The sequence below is a fragment of the Rattus norvegicus genome, chromosome 8 (genome assembly GCF_021556685.1).
Source record: "Rattus norvegicus strain SHRSP/BbbUtx chromosome 8, alternate assembly SHRSP_T2T, whole genome shotgun sequence".
NCBI classification, from domain to species: Eukaryota; Metazoa; Chordata; class Mammalia; order Rodentia; family Muridae; genus Rattus; species Rattus norvegicus.
In genome coordinates this window covers 130,312,336-130,331,411 of record NC_141541.1, presented here as the reverse complement: position 1 = coordinate 130,331,411, position 19,076 = coordinate 130,312,336, and the positions used below count along the sequence as shown (strand labels likewise).

Genomic DNA, 19,076 nt, shown 5'->3' with positions numbered 1-19,076 from the left:
TGCTGTTGCCTTTGGTTGCCTGCTGAGGACACCATGCACTTCAGAACAAGGTCCAGAAACCCGCTAAGCTGGAATGGTCTGAAAGCTTTATCCTTGCAGACTAATCTTCATGATACTTAAAAGACATATAAAAAAGGAATTGTATATAAATACTTAACAGTTAATATGTTTGTCACGGTGATACATTTTAATTCTGAAACTGCTTCACATGTATACTGGGGTTGACCAAGTTAGTAAGTGGATAATAGACAGTAAAAGTAAAAGGTTTGGTTGGAGATTTAGCTCAGTGGTAGAGCACTTGCCTAGCAAGTGCAAGGCCCTGGGTTTGGTCCCCAGCTCCGAAAAAAAAAAAAAAAAAAAAAAAAGTAAAAGGTTTATCGCAGACAGCAAAGATAACTAAACAAGGAAGAAAGACTAAAATAAACCCTGTGGTTACTGGATTCATACTAGACATTAGTATAAGCACAGGGCTAGCATAATATCTACATGAATAGCTGATACAGAGACACTTGCAGATCGTTCATCAGACACAACGGTCTGTATATACAACAAGGGTGTGTATATATATTTTCTGCTATGAAAGTCTCAAACAGTCGCTCTCCAATAGTAATAAATACATCCACGTACCAGACCTTGGCTACTCATTATTATTTCCCAACAAAAGGATCCAGGGTTTAATGATTCTAGAACTAGGATACACAAAATGTAAGAGCTTGGCAAGTCATGTAGCCTAATAAAGCAAGGCAATGCTCAAAATCAAAGGACAGAGTATGTCAAGGTGGCAGAGAGACCTCAAAGATCAAAGACAGAACACGGCGGGACAAAACATAGCACTGGATTACCGCACTGTTAGCTTGAAAACAGAGAGGGGCTCTGAGCCAAGGGGGACGAATGGCCTCTAGGAGCTAGGAAGGAAGGAAGGATTTCCCTCAACAGCTTCCAGAAAGAGTGTATCTCCAGTAACAGCCTAATCTTAGCCCAGTGAGACTCATGTTGAAGCTGCCTCTAGGGAACTGTAAAATAAATCTATTATTTATGCCACTATGTCTGGGTGATTTATTAAACCAGCAACAAGTAGGAACTAATGCAAGAACTATATACTTTTATAAAGAGAGTTAACAACTTACTATGCAAAGATGGTCCCGTTGTAACCACTCATGCAAGACTCCACAATGCTTTTAGCCACTGTTGAAAATACAGACTCCTATAAACATAAGCACCAAACATGTTAAATAAAAATACTTCTAGCCTATATCTCATATAATAAAAACTAAGTGCTTAGACTTTAAGACCTATGATTACTTAAAGGTTGCATCTAATTCAGGAAAATGGCTAAACCATATAAGATGATAAAAGGTAAAATTACAAATATCACTAGGTCCACTAATACCCAGTATGATCAGATTTAGAGCATGGCTCTGCTGCTTTGGAGCGTCATGACCAGGGAGAGGTCACAAACCTGACCACCTGACAGCATCTGAGAAACCTAACAGTGTCAGCTTCATTGTTTTAACCTTATCAATTTCTGTAACAGCTTTACTATTTTTAAAGTACTGATATTGTTTACAAATGTATTTTAATTTCTTGAATATATATATATATATATGAACAGATATGTATGTGTACATATGTATGGGGTGGTGCAAATGACAAATGACACCTGGGCTATTGTTCAGATGCTATACAGTGTAGGGTTGTTGTTGTTTTTTTTTTTTTTTTTAACTTGTTTTCATTTTGAGATGAAGTCTACTTAACAAGTAGATTAGGTGGGCTGACTAGTGAGTCCCAGTGATCCCTGTCTCTGTCTTTTGACCACTGTGATTACAAGTGTAGGCCACCAAACCTGGCTTTGTTTACTCATAGGATGTAGGGATTGAGAGGGTCCTTAATACTTAATGCCTATGCTATCTCCCAGTCATTTTAATTTTTTTTTAGTAAAAAAATTCTCTTAAAAAAAAAGAAAAGAAAAGTGGAGATAAATGCCTTTAACTACAGCACTTGAAAGGCAGAGGCAGGCAGGCAGGAGTTCAAGGCCAGCCTGGATTACATCGTAAGTTCCTGAATAGCAAGAGTTACATAATAACTGTCTCAGGGGGGAAAAATGCAGGCAGATGACTGGAGATAGCTCAGTGGTTAGGAGCACTGCTGGCTGCTCTTCTTCCAGAAGACCCGAGTTCGAATCTCAGAACCCATATAGCAGACTCAAAGCTGTTTGTAACTCTAGTTCTAAGGGATCTGATACCCCCTCTTAGCCTTAGAAGGTACCAGGTACACATGTAAGGTACCAGGTACACATGTGGTGCACAAACATATATGCAGGCAAAACACTCATACATATAAATAATGCAATGGTTTTTGTAATGCATGTGGGGCTGGAGAGTTAGCACAGTGATTAAGAGCACTCATTGCTCTTGTGTAGGACCTGGGTTTGATTCCCAGAACCGACACAGTGATTCACAACCACCCATAACTCCAGTTCCAGAGCATCTGACACCTCTTCTGACTTCCAAGGACACCAGGCATGCACATGCACATGCAAACATATGTGCAGGCAAAACACTCAATACATATAAAATAAATCTAGCCAGGTGTGATGGTACACACCTTTAATCCCAGCACTTGGAAGGGCAGCCTGGTCTACAAAGAGAGTTCCAGGATAGCCAGGGCTACACAAAGAAACCCTGTCTCCAAGGGGAAAAAAAAAAACAAACTAAAAAAATTTAAATGCATTCATCTAAATTTCAGACAGAACTTTATATATTATATACAAATATTCAGTGTGTTAGCAGAAACTCCACAGCTCTCTATTTTCTTCACTTATTTTGTCGCCAGTTTGTACTGAAAGTATTTTTATTTATTTAGGTAGACACAATTTATGAACAACAAAAGAATTCTTAAATCTACACTGTCCATAAGCTATGTGTGGCTATTGAGAGCCTAATGTAGATTACTACTCTAAATAGAGATATTGTATAAGTGTAAATTATATGGGAGATTTAGAAGACAGAGTCAAGAAGGAAAAAGATCTTAATAATAGTTTACATTAATTACATATTAAAGTGGTATTTTGGACATGCGGAGTTAAATAATTTGTATGACCATGATTCATTTTACTGGTTTCTTTCCCCCTTCCTCCTCCCCCCACCCCCGCCGCCTCCCCCACTGTGTCTGAAAGGTAAAAGTTTTAAAGTTGCCCCCCTAGACACAAAGTTTAGAGCAGAAGAAAAAATAAAACAGGTTAGGCCCCAGAATTGTATGTTCCAAGAAGCCTCTCCTAGGGCTATAGAATGGGTAATTACACTGGCCAGCTCAACAGCTTTCTCCCAGAAGCTAGCTGACCATAAATCTTAGAGAACAATCTTGAGAAGCAGGAAGCAACTTCTCCTAGGAACAAGCAGATCATGAAGTTAAACAATCTGAGAAGTAGGAGACAGCTTCTCCTAGGAAACAATCTTGGGGAACAGAGAGTTTCTCCTTGTGATTTTTCACTGTTATTCTACACACTTTCCAATGACGCCATCCCTGCCCCCTCAGGTTGTGGTTTCTCCCTTTAAATACCTCTTCTTCCAGCCTCTCGGGGTCGAACTCCATTGCCCCTGCGTGGGATACGTGTCCCGACCCCAGTGCACTGGTTGCTATCGATAAACCTCATGTGATTACAAAAAGGACGGTCTTGTGTGAGTTCTTGGGGGGGTCGCGTCATCCCAAGACTTGAGTGAGGTTCTCCCCACTCTGGGGGTCTTTCATGTCTATGAAGATATTTTAGGTTTTGGAATAAGGTAACTTGTATTCCTGGAACTGGTTATGTAGCTGAAGCTGTCCTTAATCCTTCTGCCTTTGGCTTCTAAGTGCTGGGCTTACAGACACAGGCTACTTTGCCTGTCTTTCAGAGATGAATGGGATGTGTGTATGCAACTGAATGGGGGAAGACCCACCTTGAATATGACTGGGGTCTTGATAGAACAGAGTGGAAGGAAGGGACAGATTACTAGATTCTTCTTGATCGAAGCATATTTGCCATTGTCATTTCCAGCAACCCTAAAAGTCCAGTTTCAGCCAGGTGGTAGTAACACACACCTTTAATCCCAGGACTTGGGAGGCCGAGGCAGGAGGATCTCTAAGTTCCAGGACAGCCAGGACTACACACAGAAAAACCCTGTCTCAAAACTAACTAACCAACTAAACAAACAAATGAAAAAGATATTTTTAAATGATAAGTGTAACTCATTTTATATTTCTATTGACTAGCAATTTTCTAGTTGAAAAGAAAAAAGATCTAAAAATTTTATGAAACAAATCAATCTTATGTGTATAGTAAAGGCCTGTGAGGGGCTGGGGGATGGAGTTCATTCAGCAGAGTGCTTGCCTTGTACACAAAGCCCTGGATTCAATCCCCAGCATGGTATATATATCAGGCAGGCATCGTGGTACATGACTATAATCTCAGCACTCTGGTTTTAGAAGCAAGCAGATCTGAAGTCTGAGGTCATCTACGGCTACACGGTGTAATGCAGGCTAGTCTGGGATACATAAGACCCTATTTCAAAGGAAAAAATAAAGACCTATGCAACTCTTTAACTTCGTTCATTCAACATATTATCCATATTACAAATGTTAAGTGTCATGTATGGCTAATGCACCCAAGGAACCAAACCTAAATTTAATTTAGTCTTAATTAGTTTAAATTTAAATTACTGAATGGTCAGAGGTTATTTAAACAGGCCAAATACTAAGTATTTCCATCAATTCAGAGAGTTCTGTTAGACAGTGGTATTAGATCTTAATTAAACAGGCCTTAAATAGGAAGCAATTACTTACATAATAGTAATCTTTTTAAAAATTGTGACTGTATGGAGCCAAGCACAGAGACAGAGGTCAGAAGACAACTGTAGGGAGTAAGTTTTCTCTTCCAACCTTTATGTGGGTTCTGGGGTTTGACCTCAGCTAGTGAGACCTATGCATCAGGTGACTTTACCCACTGAGCGATCTTCACTGACCCATAGTCAGTCTCCTTAAATCCTTAAACGACAAAGTCCTCTACTAGTGATTGTTTAGATGCTTCTGAAGTCTTCATTTATCTTCACTGGTGTGTATAAAAAGAAACATTAAAGCAGGTCTGTGTGATTCTAGGACAAAGTTTGAAGAACAAAGACAATTCCTAAATAAAATTAGATTAAAAATATTTATGGAGTGTTTTAGCTTTCTTACCTGAAATCTACCAAACTGAAAAGTGACAAATTGAACCCCTACATTATATATTTCAATTGGAAGAACAAGTTTTCAGTGCCCAGTACCTGAGTGGTGTCCATGCCTGCAACATAATCGAATACAAAGGTCTTGGGGTCTGGGTTGGAGTGCAGCCGGAGAGCAGTCTGGGAGAGCACAGACAAGCAGAGGCTCTGCTCTCCATCAGCTGACCTAGCGCCCTCTTCAGCAGGGCGAATCCGCACAAAAACTTTGATGGCATCATCTTCGTTACTAAGATCAAAACAAAGTACAGGTAAATTTCCTGGGGAAAGAAGTTGTAAAATAACCAGAATTTCAAGTCGCCTGTGACATTTCTATAATGAGTCCAAGTGCCAGACCGACTCCACTGATTTACCCCTTTTAAGTCTTCACAAAGCTCACAACCTGTACAGATTTACTTCCTAGGAGATATCATCGCAAACCTATACTGTAAATAAATCAAGGAGCTCCACACACTGCTTTCTGTCATTTCCCTCTTCCTAGTACTACAAGTCTCTGCAAAGAATTCCCACTCCACTCCATGTCTTCACTGGGAATTGGGACGGTATGGGGAAGTATGTGATTTTCCTCTAATTCTAGCTGGTTGAATACAAGCTAAAATTTTTAAATAAGCATCTCTGACCATACTAAACAGTTATCTTAGAAATACTATATTGGGGGCTAGAGATGGTTCAGCAGTTAAGACCACTGACTGCTGCTCTTCCAGAGGTCCTAAGTTCAATTCCCAGCAACCACATGGTGACTCACAACCATCTGTAATATGATCTGATGCCCTCTTTTGGTGTTTCTCTTAGAAAGGAAGGAAGGAAGGAGGGAAAGAAGGAAGGAAGGAAGGGAGGAAGGAAGGCAGGCAGGCAGGCAGACTATATCCTAATTTTTCCATGCTCATCAGCAAGACTTTCTTACCTTGGCTGGTTAGAATGAGAATTTGTCACATTCCGTAACTCAGCTAGAAAAAAAAAAAAAAAGATAAAAGATCTATAAGAATAAAAGGACAAAAATAAATGCAGAAATCCTCACCACAGCACTCAGGCCACAAGCCTTTGGAGCCTGACCTCAGTAACTTGCCATATCTTACAGAGACATCTGGAGCCAGCTCATGACTAACAATGTACCAGAACAAATGGCCAGTCCTAAGAAAATGTATTCATATTGTACATTTTACTAGTTGATAAGACAGTGAGATTCCTGCTCACATCTTCCAATATGGAACCTAAACAAACGGCACAAGACTAAGTCACTTCCCCCTCAACTACTATAAAACTTGTAGTCGTAGGCTGGGTGACCAACAAAGGGGAAAAAGCGTCACTATGGAAACCATTTCTTTAGTTGCTTCCACTGCCCCTCAACATTCTCAGATCCCTTGGTCTCCTCTCAGAAACTCGTCTAGGGAGCTAACCTGCTGACTTCTTACAGTGTATCTGAAGAATTCCTATGCATATCTTTTGTGATCTGGGTAAATTCTTTACCATCTGTATCACCTTTCTTCTGTGTGCCATTTCTTAAACAAGATCTTTAAAGGTAATTATAACTACATTATGTGCTAAGTACAAAGTCCTAGGCTGGGTGACCAAAAAAGGAAAAAAAGCTTCATTGTGGAAACCATTTCTTTAGTTGCTTCCACTGCCTCTCAACATTCTCAATTCCCTGATATCCACACCTAGGCCTTGGTCTCAATTCTCCTCCCCATCCTTTCAGCCCATTATATTGGTGACAATATTTGGTCTCTCAAGTTTAAATGCTAGGTATATATTGAAGATTTCCAAGTTGATTCATTAATTAGACAGTGTCTCACTAGCTCTGATTGACCACAAACTCACAGAAATTCATCCCTCTGTCTCCAGAATCCTGGGACTAAAACTACATACTTAATAATCTCACGTTGATTTTAGGTAGGTAATGTTTCAAACAATGTATCCAAAACTATTATTAAATATTAGCAGGTGACCATCCTGAGATGGTCTGTCTTGGATTATAATCTACAATGGAGTTTGCTCTGGTAGGCAAGGCCCAGGAGAAATTCACTTTTGGAAAGACTCCTGCTACTAATATGCTTTTCCCGAGTCCTCTCTCCCATTGTAAATATGCCACTATAACCATGATCCCATGCTGAGACAGAATAGCTGGAGCTATAGAACAGAAGTGTTCTACATCCTAGACACCTGTGCTCTTCACAATGTGAAAATGGAGACAACCTGTGAAAGTGGGAATAAAGACAATGGCAGAAACCTGAGGTCCCATCTACTCAACAAGGAAAGGATCCATGAAACTATCTCACAGCTAAATCTACATATCTTGCACTCTGGGTCTCCCAGCTATAAATCTCACTACTGCCAAGACACAATGGGAAGAAAATTAGGCTCTTCTCCTTTACAATACATATCTTGGTCAAATTATAAATATATCAGTATTCTTTTTTTTATATCAGTATTCTTTACCAAATTCTATTCTCTTAATTTCTTTTGCAAGACAGAAAGACAGGCAGAGGGTACAGATGTAAGTGCCCTGAAACTTCTTCATTTCAGCAAATGACAACTCTATCTTTCTTGTTTCTCAGGCCTAAAACCACAGAATCCAGTCTTACTCTACAATCACAGACACTTCTACTATCAGATTACTGGAACAATGGTCTTCCTCTTTCCCTCCATCCTCTAAAATCTTAAAATGTTCCTGAGAGTCTCATGCTGGGAAAAGGGAAGAACATCTGAAGCTCTATGCCTCCAAAGAGACTCCAGAATCCTAGCTGTGGTCACAACAGCCTGTAGGACCGGCTGGAACTCAGGCAGTGATGGGCCAATGGATGGAACCAGACTTTGACTTGGTTATAAGTACCTGTTACTCTCTAGTGAAAGCTAAATTTAATGTTAGGACTGCAAACTGAGACTTGGGAGTCACCAGACCTGTTTGAGGTCCTATAAGGTCATATTGAATTAGGTCTTTTCTTAGATTTTCACTATCACATGCCTATTCAGTTGGCACACTAGAGACTGGTGGCCAACACTAGCCCATTAGATCTGTCAGAGCCATCGCTCTAGTCCTAAAAGCAACTCTGTCAGGAGCCATCATAGGAGAAGCTAATAGCTAGCAGGTGATCTTCCTGAGATGGCCCACCTTGGCTTATAATCTATGGTGGATTTGGCTCTGGTAGGCAAGGCCCAGGAAGAATGAATCTTAGGAAAGATTCCTGCTATTAATATGCTTTTCCTTTTATTATTAAACATACAGCGATCACTAGGTATTAGCCCGTCTACTTGAGCAGATCTCTGCAGAACAACGAAGATGTACTGTCTTGTAGTGATGTTATGTAGATAAATAGATTTCTTAATCCTTAATGATGACCCTAGAGGAATTCCTAAATTTATAGTCATTATTAAGCTCTTTCAATAATACTATTAAGTCCTTTCTGATGTCAAAACTACAAACTCTGCCAGTCTTCAGTGTTATGAGATATAGGTTTGAGATAGTAAGCAGGCATTCTGCAACTTAGAGAACATCCCAAGAGGTTGTAAAACCATTAACCAAAGGTCATAAAAAGGGAACTAACGATTCACCACAGGTGCTAGAACAGGAGATAAAATATCGATTTGGTTTATCTATACAAAAGTTCACTAATACCTTGGTCACATAAGTTATGACTTTAACTCTCCATACACTTGCAAAGTGGTAACAGGTGATGAATGTTTAGCCAGATAATTACTCCTAATGGATATGCATGTAAACATTCTCTGTTGTAAACTTATTTATGACTTGAATTTATGTGTAAATTTGTGAACGTTTTACCATGTGATCATGTATTCTGAAAGATGTATAAGTACTGAGGACAAAGCGCACTCTCACTTCTTAGCCCTCTTTTCCTGCTTTCTCCTTATGCCACTTTTCTTAGATTCCGCTTATCCCCTTTTTTCTTAGACCCTTATCCCCCTTTTTCGTACAAGCCCCTTTCTCCCTTTTCTTAGAGAACTTTCATAGGAAATTTTTTACAACTTCAAAATAATTGCTAAGTTACTTTTCTGTCACTTTTTCTTCCTGAGACTCCACTAGCAGGCTGAGGGCTAGAGCCTCCCAATTCCTGTGGAGAAGGATCAAAGGCTACTTTACTTTTAATCTCCTGCTGTTTTAGGATGATGCTAAACAGCTTCTCCTGCCAGAAGAACTCAGACAGGCAGGTTAGCTACACAGCTAAATGACTTAGATTTAAGATGGGAAAACATTTTATTATTATACAGCAACCCTAATATCAAGTCTTACCCCAGCCTATGCTCTTCGCCCTCCGCTGTCTCAAGAAGAATCAAACAAGAAAAAAGACCTGCCAGGGCTGGCACCGCCACAACTCCATTTTTCCTCACTCTTCATATATAATCTTTCAGTAAATACTTAATTCTAGGTTCAAAATCCACTGCCAACACCACGGAATAAACAATTATTTTTTTATGGGAGCTATTACAAGTCTCCTTCTTTACTGCTCTAGCCCCATCAATTATGTTAACCTAGCAGGCAGAAAGAGGGGCAAAATAAAGAGGTTAGAGATGGGCTTCTAGAGTGGCAGTGTGACCGCAGTCTGGAAACTGATGAACCCGGCATCGGGGAATAACACCTCTAAAAATGCTTCTAAAAAGGCAAAGAGCAAACAAAGAAACATCTACTGAAGAAAACTGAAAATCCATTCAGAAAGGGAGCATGTCATTTCAACACAGAGATACACATACATATATGAAGGAAAAACATAATTTTTAAAAATTTAACCTATTAAATTTTTCTCTAATTTTATCTATGTAATCATTTATTTTGTGTGTATACAGAGGGTCAGAGGACAGGTTACAGGAGTCTGTTCTTTCTTTCTACTTTGTGGGTCCTGGGCATGGAACTCAGGTAGTCAGGCTTGATGGAAGGTGTCTTAACCAAATAAAGTCATCTTTCCAGCTCTCAAATATCTTCTAAATAAGGCATTCCATAACCACACTATGTAACAGCATGTATAATCCCTTGTTACCAACAGAAGGTTTACTTCAGGTCTCCAGATACCAAACAAATCTATGGATGTTTAACTCCCTTATATAAAATGGTTGTCATTCCATACACATCCTCTTGTATACGTTAAAAGATTTCCAGATTACTTATAATTCCTAATATGGTATAGATGTTATCGAGTAAGCAGTTTTATTATTTAGAGAATGATAAGAAAACAATTCTGTGCATATTCTACCCAGGTGGATGTATTTTGTCTGAAATGTTTCCTGTGTACAGATGAGCGGATTGTGGAGCCTACAGACACGAACTGCCAGCCTCTTTGCTACCCCACCTCATGCACTGTATTTCTCAGTGCCCTGTCTTGGCTCTGTTCATCTTCAAAGAACCTATTATTGTTTCTATTATAGTAAGTATTGTTCTTCCACTTTATAAGGCATACCTAAAGGAGTGCCTGGTCCACAGTGAGCACACAATCTCTCTGATGATCAAGATTAGGACTATAACAAGGTTTCCGTTTTGCCACACAAAAATTAAAAACAAAATGTCTGTCACACAGAACCTGATTTCTGGAGATTATACTTTCACCTTAAACCAACACCTGAGCAGCAGAGAACAGACAAACCCTCCAAACCCCCACCCCACACCTACAGCACTCTTCACAAGCTGGTGAAAAAAACAGTGTGTGTGTGTGTGTGTGTGTGTGTGTGTGTGTTATATAACAGTCTTGTGTTATGAGCTCATGTTTTTGCTTGTCCTTATGAACAGAAGAAGTTCAATCAATTTCAATTTGGTTTCTATTTGATTTCAATTTCAAATTGATTTCAATCATCAGTCAGCCATGATGGAGTAGCAAGGGTTTGATTTACTTACTTGTCATAAATTAGGAAACTGGACCAAAAATATACAACAAGTTCTCAACACTGGACAACAGATGACAACAAAGTAAAGCGATTCTAAGAGAAGGAAACAAAGGCAGTGAGCCCTTGGATCACAAGCCACAGTGAAGGTAGGAGAGTCCACAGAGAGCTTCCTTATCTGGCTGAGTTGAGGAGAAATGGTTCAGAGTTTGGGAAAGTAAATGCAGCTAGAGTCTGTGAGACAAAAACTAGAGAAGAGCAGGAAGAGAACAAGCTCTGGATCTCCAGAGATCTCCTTAAGTGATCAGATATTAAAGGGGGAGATGTTGGGATAATCTTTTTGTATGCTGTGTAAAAGTGTGTCTTTGTCCTTCCTCACTTGCCTAAGGCATTCTCTGATTGGCTTTAATAAAGGAGCTGATGTCCTATAGCGAGGCAGGAAAGGAGACACAGGACACACCTTCACAGTATACAAAATGCTACCCCAACAAACAGGCCTATATGTACATGTTTTGTTGAGTTACAAAGAGTCACAAAAGAAAACATTTAGCCCTCCACCCCAACAGTGAAGAATTTCAGGGAGGAGGGCTGTGTGCAGCGCATGCCTTAAAACTCATCACTTTAGAGTCAGAAGAAGGAGGATCTCAGAGTTAGAGGCCAGCCTGGTTTGTAAACCAAGTACCAGACGTCAAGGACTACACAGAGAGATCTTGTCTCAACAGACAAACAAAATAAGCAAACAAATTTCAGAGAAGTAGGAAGTTCTGGTCAACTGAAACCTGAAAAGATGTATTGAGAAATTCTAGGACTTGAACGCAGGCCTTCTAGATTCATATGTCCTACCATCAGCCATTTATACTACCTGCTGACCCAAGGCTGACTAACGTATAAAGTCTTACTATATGGCTATCATAAAATTGTAATACTGCAAGGAAATCCTCTGTATACATTCACTGTAAATTCTTCTCAACTTTGAGGTCATTTATATGACTGCCTAAAAACATGTTTATTGCTATTCACGATTATTCATGATAATTCAACTTAGAAACCCAAGTTCAAAGAGAGAGAACTAAACGGCAATCTCAGGGAAAGCAAACTGTAACATGCTTACCTACTGCAACACTAAACAGCACTGACAGTTGCTGCTGCCTATCATGGATGCCACAGGCACCAAGTTTCACAACAGTCACCATGACAAGAAAAAGAATATATGTACCATGTACACGAGCTTCAAGAATAGATACAGCTAATCATGGATGCCAGAGACACAAAGTTTCACAACAGTCACCACGACAAGAAAAATTGCAATTAACAAAGAGGTACAAATATGAACACTATTGTAAAATTCAAATGTGTAATTTCACAATTTTCTCAAGCATCTCATCTTATTCTCAAATCTTATAATCAGCCTAACAACAAACAAACAAAAACAGATGCCAGCACCCATATTCAGAGGCTCATAATCACCCATAATGCCAGCCCTAGAGTATCCAACCACTCCAAGGGTATCTTCGCCCATGTGTGTACACCTACATACAAGCAACATTCATACCCGCACACACATATACACATACATGTGCATATGCGCATACACATGCACATACACACACAATAATTAAAAATAATATAAGAAGATAATTTATAGTATTAGGCAATATAAGAGGGGGCACTTATATACAGTGGAGGTGGGGAGATTAGTCTCTTTGGGATGAAAACAGATTAAGAATATATATATTAGTCTACTCATAATCTGCACTTCTTTTATGTTTTTTCCTCAGCCATCAACCACAGTCTAAAACAAGTAAATAGAAAATTCAGAATGAAACAATTTCTAAATCTTTTTTTTTTTTTGAAACAAGGTCTCAATATAAAGGCTGGCCTTAAACAGCCTTCTATTCTCAGTGGCATAATGAAGCCTCATGCTACACAATTCTCTTTAGCCAGGTCCTTATAGACACTATAAATACTACTCTCTCCGAACAATCTCAGCCTTTTGTTATCAGACCAAGTGGCTACATTACGACGCTTGTATTCAAGTGACTTTTGGATACTAACTGTCCCACGGTCCACAGCATTTCTCTCAGCAAGTAGACACCATAGCATCCCATAGGATAAAGTAAAGACGAGTGCAATAAGACACTATGTCATAGACCACTTTCAAATAACTATTACTGTATATTACTATAACTGCCGTATATTAGCTAACCTTTGTATACTTAATTTATAGCGAAGAGTTATCTATAGGCTTCTGTACTAAGGTACAATTCTGGTTTCAGGAATTCATGAAGTCTTGGATGAAGAATGGGAACACTACTGTAAAGAGATCGTTGCCATTCGCTTTAAAGTTCCCTCCTCTGAGGTTAGGGCACCGAAGAGAACACAAATTCGTTCCCTTCAAGAAGGTCAGAAATGTGTAATCAAGTAGCAAGTGCAGAGTGCAAGGGTCGTCCTCAGGACATTGGAAGACAGCAGGAAAACAAAACAGCAGGCAGGGTCCACAGCACAGAGAAGAGCGCGCGGGTGTAGGGTGTAGCCGAGGAGGGCGGGGGGGGGGGTGGACCCAAGCTCCGTGAGGAACTCAGGTTCCCACCACGCGCGCCGCCATCGCCCTCGCGGGGCATCCTAAGGGGTGACGCCCCGTAGCACCGGCATCTGCCAGCGGCGATGGGCTCACCAGGCAGGCTCGCAACTTACATTTGCAGCCAGGAGCCATGGCGACCTCTGCCGAGATTCGCTTACGCCAGGACCGCCAGAATCCTCCCGCCAAGATGGCCGCAGATTTGAACTTGGCGCCGCCCACGAACCACGCCTCTTGGGCGTGTTCGGATGACGTCACGGACACGGTACACGTCAGAAGTCGGCGCGGGCGACCGACACTTTGGACCCGGCCAAGAGTGGCGAGTGCTGTTTATCAGAATTACCATGAGCAAGCGGAACCAGGTGTCGTATGTGCGGCCCGCAGAGCCCGCCTTCCTGTCCCGCTTCAAAGAGCGAGTCGGCTACAGGGAGGGGCCCACCGTAGAGACCAAGGTGAGCCCGCGGGAGTCGCCGGTATCAAACCCTGTGTCTACAAACCACTTCCGGCTCCTCGGTGCCTGTGTAACTGACGGGTCCCTCACTCAGGGAGTTCTTAACCTGCAGACTGCTGTTCTTGAAAACTACCTATCCCTTAGTACCTGGTCTAGACAGCTTTCCTGCCCTTTCTTTCTCGCTTGCGGATCTCACTTTACCTGAGCAAGGTGATTGACAGCGTCGTCTCCTTTTTCCGATAAGGAGACTGAAGGCACTTGATTAAATGATTCTCGAATCTGGAGTCTTTGGGGCAATCATCCTAGACTAGTAGAATCCCTGCTGTTTTCCAGGCTGTGCGTCTCAAAATAGGAAAATGAAACAATACTTCTCAAAGGAGTTTATCTAATAAAGATAACATTGAAAACACAATGTCGTTCTTGCTGCCTCCACCTATGCATATGTCACACAAGAGACATGCAGTTATCTTCAGGAGCGCTTTTAGGGACTCGTTAGTTTTGAGGGCTAGGTACGTGAGTAAGAGATGGCCTGGGGCTTCCTAGACACAGTTTGAGAGACAAAGAAGGCAGATATGAATGTACTTATAGTGGACTGTTAAGTACTCAAACGTAGTTAAGCATCTAGACTCTAGAAGGTGTGAAAGTGATATGAATAGTAGTGGGCAAAGGCCAAATCATGCAGGGTATTCCACATAAGATGACTGCCCAAAATTAAATATTAGACAGTAGCTTGAAAAATAAAGTAATTCTGTATTTATCTCAAAGTATTTATGCAAAAACTTTTTTCTTTTTCAGTTAAAAAGTAGGGAATTTTATGGAGCCTAGCTTTTGAAAATTCTGATTTAGGGCTGGAGTGATGGCTCGGTGGTTTAGAGCAGTGACTGCTCTTCAAATCCCAGCAACCACATGGTGGCTCACAACCATCTGTAATGAGATCTGATGCCTTCTTTAGGTGTGTCTGAAGATAGCTACAATGTACTTGTCTATAATAAATAAATAAATCTTTTTTTAAAGAAAAATATATTTAGCTGATAAAATATAATTGTACAGTGAGTACAGGGTTTCTGTTTGGTAAACTTCAAAAGTTAAACAATCATGTACAGTATTGTTTATACACAAAACCTTTTACATAACTATTTGTGTGTTCCTGAAAAGCAGCTGATAAGGTATCTGCAGGGCAGTGGTGACACATGCCTTTGGATCCTAGATCTCAGGACGAAGAAGCAGGGAGATCTCTGACTTCCAGACCAGCCTGGTCTACAGATAGAGTTGCAGGACAATCAAAGCTAAACAGAGAAACCCTGTATTGAAAAACAAACAAAGATGTCTACAAAGCTGAAGCCATTAGTTTATTAAATGAGCAGAGGTAGGGGAAAATATAATTTACTTGTTTTCTTCTTTACTTTGGCTTAGATGGTGAGGTGGGGTTGTTGGGTTTTTTTGTTGTTGTTTTGTTTTTTTGTTTTTTTGATCAAATCCAGACAAGACAGAAATGAAAAATATTAATTACCAACAAAGAAGCAAGATGATGTAGCACCTCCCTGAATAAGCTAGATAGAAATGAATCCCACTGGAGAAGTTTTTCAGGGTAATTGGCAAGTAGATCTGTTTTCTGGTGTAGTGAAAATATATTCTTTGAAGCTAATTAAAAATTTATTTTCTATTCATTTTAAGGATAGTTACCCATTTTCCTTTTGTTCTTGTTTTGTTTGTTTGTTTTGTTTTTAACACAGGGTTTCTCTTTGTAGTCTTGGCTGTTCTGGAACTCACTCTGAAGACCAGGCTAGCCTCAAACTCAGAGACCTGCCTCTATCTCCCAAGTGCTGGGATTAAAGGCATGCACCACGACTGCCCAGCCCATTTTACTTTAATAATCACAGCTGCTCACAGTGACAGTGTTTGGTTGAAGATTATCAACCTAAACATTACATTTACATTTTCTGTAGAAAATCCAGCCTCAGCTTCCAGATGAGGACGGCAATGAAAGCGACAAAGAAGATGAACAGCCTCAAGTAGTGGTTTTAAAAAAGGGAGACCTCACAGCTGAAGAAGTCATGAAAATTAAAGCAGAAATAAAGGCTGCCAAAGCAGGTATGATCTAAAATAACCTGATTTTTTTTAATTGAATAAAATTGTTTGAAGAAAGCCTTTGGTTCAAGCATTGGCTTTTGTACCAGATGTGTAACCTTGAGCAAGTGATTTCACCTCTATATCTCAATAGACAATAAGCAGACCGACCTTAGTGCACTGTATAAAGTGTCCTGTTACTAAAACAGGCCAACCAGTCAACAGTGATCTTTGTAATTAATTAATTAGTGCTTAAAGTATTCAGTGTTACATAGTGTTACTTGTATTATTCCTGGACATCTGTTACATTGTTTAATGGAGAAATACTATGGTTCAAGCAATTCAGAATACAACCTGATGAGCTGGGAATAAAGCTTAGTAGTAAAGCACCTTCTTAGCATGCATGAGGCCTAAATTCAGGCCTCTTTATCTTCACTGTAATCAGATGGGGACTAACAATTATGGAAAACTTTAGTGAGATTTTATTGAGTGACTGCATGTGTTGGGTGGGGCATAACTAAAAGCACTAAGAAGACCAGACTAAATTGATTCAAGGACATCGTTAAGTACAGAATAAGATTCTCTTGCCGTTTGACTCTTTGTTAACAGCAAAATAATGAGAAAAAAATGCTTCAATTTCTCTTTTTGGTCACAGATGAAGAACCACCTCCAGCTGACGGAAGAATCATGTATCGAAAACCAGTTAAACGTTCCTCAGATGAGAAGTGTTCGGGCCTAACAGCAAGCTCCAAAAAGAAGAAAACAAATGAAGATGATGTAAACAAGCAAAGTCCAGTTAGAAAGAACTCACAAAAACAAATAAAAAATAGCAGCCTCCTTTCCTTTGGCAGTGAAGATGAAAATGAGTAAATATAGACACTGTGGACTTGGTTTCCTTGTGGACCTTGGTAACGGGGTGATTTTTAAAATATTACTTTTCTTCTATCTTCAAGCACTAGTACTTCAGCTTCGTTACAGAAAAATTCAGAAATATAGGAAATGGTTTCATGAAATAAACCCGTCCATCACTGCCCCTCTGTTTGGAAATACCAGACACTCACTACTGCTAACATTTTATTACCTCCCACCTATGGTATGTATATATGTATATTGCTTTTTAAAACAAAACTGAGATTGTTATATATGTTCTTTGTCCTGCTTCTTAATTACATTTGTAGAATTTTCTGAAGTATTTATTTCAAAATCTAACATGAAAGGCTTACAGAGAATTTCATAAATAGATCTGTCTTAGTCACTGTTCTCTTGCTGAGGAGAGACACCATGGCATGGCAGCTCTTATAAAAGAAGGCATTTAATTGCGGGCTTGCTCACAGTTTCAACTTGGCCCATTGTCATCAGGGCAGGAAGCACGGCAGCACAACTGGTTTGGTGCTAGAGAAGGACATATTCCTCAGAGATACATCCTGATCCACAAGCAGGATGTGGGGTGCAGGGGCTTTGGATGGAGAGAGGGAGAGAGAGACTGATTGGGCTTCTGAAACCTCAAAGCCCACCCTCAGTAACACACTTCCTCCAATAAAGCCACATCTCCTAATCTTTGTAATCCTTTCAAACAGTTACTTCCTGGGCCTCCGCTGTATATTCCTCATTAGTAAAGCCGTACATTGGATAAAGGCATGGCCTGGTTAAAAGGCATGACCTGGTTAAAAATACCTTTGCAAGCCAGGTATAGTAACCTATAACCCCAGCACATGGGAAACAAAGGCAAGAGGAAGATCAAGGCCCACCTACTCTATGTAGTGAGTTCTAGACCAGTCAGGGTTACAAAGTGAGATGCTTACTTGAGCAGCACACATACCAGCATTTTCATGATTTAAGAGTTTGTATGGCCCCTGTGCAACAGTGGCATGCAAGGTCTTCCATGTGCACACAAGGAAACCTACAAACTGCAACTCCTCTACTTAAATGTACTCAGAAACAGTGAGTCAGCGATTGCTTCACAATTTAGCATTCTGAAAACATCTGCTGTGGAAATCTTCATTTATTCTTAAACAGTTAAGAAAAACAGAAAAAAAAAATCAATACCACAGCATAATTAGACTGCCCCACCTAAGGATCCATCCCATTTGCAGACACCAAACCCAGACACTATTTCTGATACCAAGAAGTGCTTACTGACAGGAGCCTGCTAGATCTGTCCCCTGAGAGGCTCTGCCAGACCCTGACCAATACAGATGTGATGTATGCAGCCAAACATCTGACTTGAGTGCGGGGACCCCAATGGAGAAGTTAAGGCAAGAACTATAGGAGCTGAAGGGGTTTGCAACCCCATTAACCAACCAGACCCCCCCATCCAAGTCTCCCAGGGACTAAACCACCAACCAGAGTACACAAGGGGGAACCCATGACTCCAGCTAGATGTGTAGCATGAAGATTGCCTTATCTGGCGTCACTGGGAGGGGAGCCTCCCGTGGAGGCTCTATGACTCAGGATATGGGAATGCTAGAACACTGAGGCAGGGCGGGTTGGGGAGCACCCTCAGAGAGGCAGGGAGGAGAAGGAGGGGCTTGTGGGGGGGGGAACTGGGAAGGGGGCATAACATTTGAAATGTAAACAACATAACCAATAAAAAATGAAAAAAAAGGGAAAAACTCAGCCAAAAAAGACAAACCAAAACAACTACAAAAAAAACCCAACCTCTTCACGTAACAAACAGTTCCACTGTTTTTCAATAATTTATTTAAAACCTGTGACAAGGGCTCACTGTGTATCACTGACTGGCCTAGAACTCACTATGTAGACCTGTATAACCTGGAACTCAAAATATCCACGTACCTCTGCGCTCTGAGTGCTGGAATTAAAGACATATATCACCATGCCTGGCTAAAAACAAAACAAAACAAAACAAAACAAAACAACAACAACAACAAAAACCCAGGGTTTCTCT

General features: G+C 40.4%; 2 protein-coding genes across 4 annotated transcripts in view; one reads left to right on the top strand and one right to left on the bottom strand.

The window, feature by feature from the left end:
• Kif15 (kinesin family member 15) overlaps window positions 1-13,846 on the bottom strand; it is a 71,036-nt gene extending 57,190 nt beyond the window's left edge. Inside the window, exons 1-4 of one of the 2 annotated variants that reach the window (XR_015626761.1) lie at window positions 13,767-13,846; window positions 6,154-6,196; window positions 5,295-5,478; window positions 1,128-1,204 (exon numbers count right to left, since the gene is read on the bottom strand). Coding sequence is in view for 1 of the 2 variants with exons in the window: in NM_181635.2 (NP_853666.1) it covers window positions 1,128-1,204; window positions 5,295-5,478; window positions 6,154-6,196; window positions 13,767-13,785 (323 nt within the window). In the remaining variant the exon portion in view is untranslated. 2 annotated transcript variants of the gene reach the window in all.
• RGD1311745 (similar to RIKEN cDNA 1110059G10) lies at window positions 6,601-17,312 on the top strand. Of its 2 annotated transcripts, XM_087561589.1 has the most exons (4): window positions 6,601-6,768; window positions 10,455-10,621; window positions 16,048-16,192; window positions 16,824-17,312. In XM_087561589.1, exons 2-4 carry the CDS (start codon window positions 10,550-10,552, stop codon window positions 17,036-17,038), a joined length of 432 nt encoding a protein of 143 aa, XP_087417715.1. In that variant the 5' UTR covers window positions 6,601-6,768; window positions 10,455-10,549; the 3' UTR covers window positions 17,039-17,312. The 2 variants fall into 2 exon arrangements, with proteins under 2 accessions (XP_087417715.1, NP_001008330.1); NM_001008329.1 differs by lacking the exons at window positions 6,601-6,768; window positions 10,455-10,621 and adding an exon at window positions 13,957-14,102 and having other exon boundaries at window positions 16,824-17,310.
• The last annotated feature ends 1,764 nt before the right edge of the window (window positions 17,313-19,076 follow it).

Bases quoted from the DNA above. Each gene is read 5' to 3' on its own strand.
- RGD1311745 (NM_001008329.1), top strand. From the start codon at position 13,995: ATGAGCAAGCGGAACCAGGTGTCGTATGTGCGGCCCGCAGAGCCCGCC. The intron at 14,103-16,047 runs GTGAGCCCGCGG...CATTTTCTGTAG, and splicing joins GGCCCACCGTAGAGACCAAG to AAAATCCAGCCTCAGCTTCC. The intron at 16,193-16,823 runs GTATGATCTAAA...TTTTGGTCACAG, and splicing joins AATAAAGGCTGCCAAAGCAG to ATGAAGAACCACCTCCAGCT.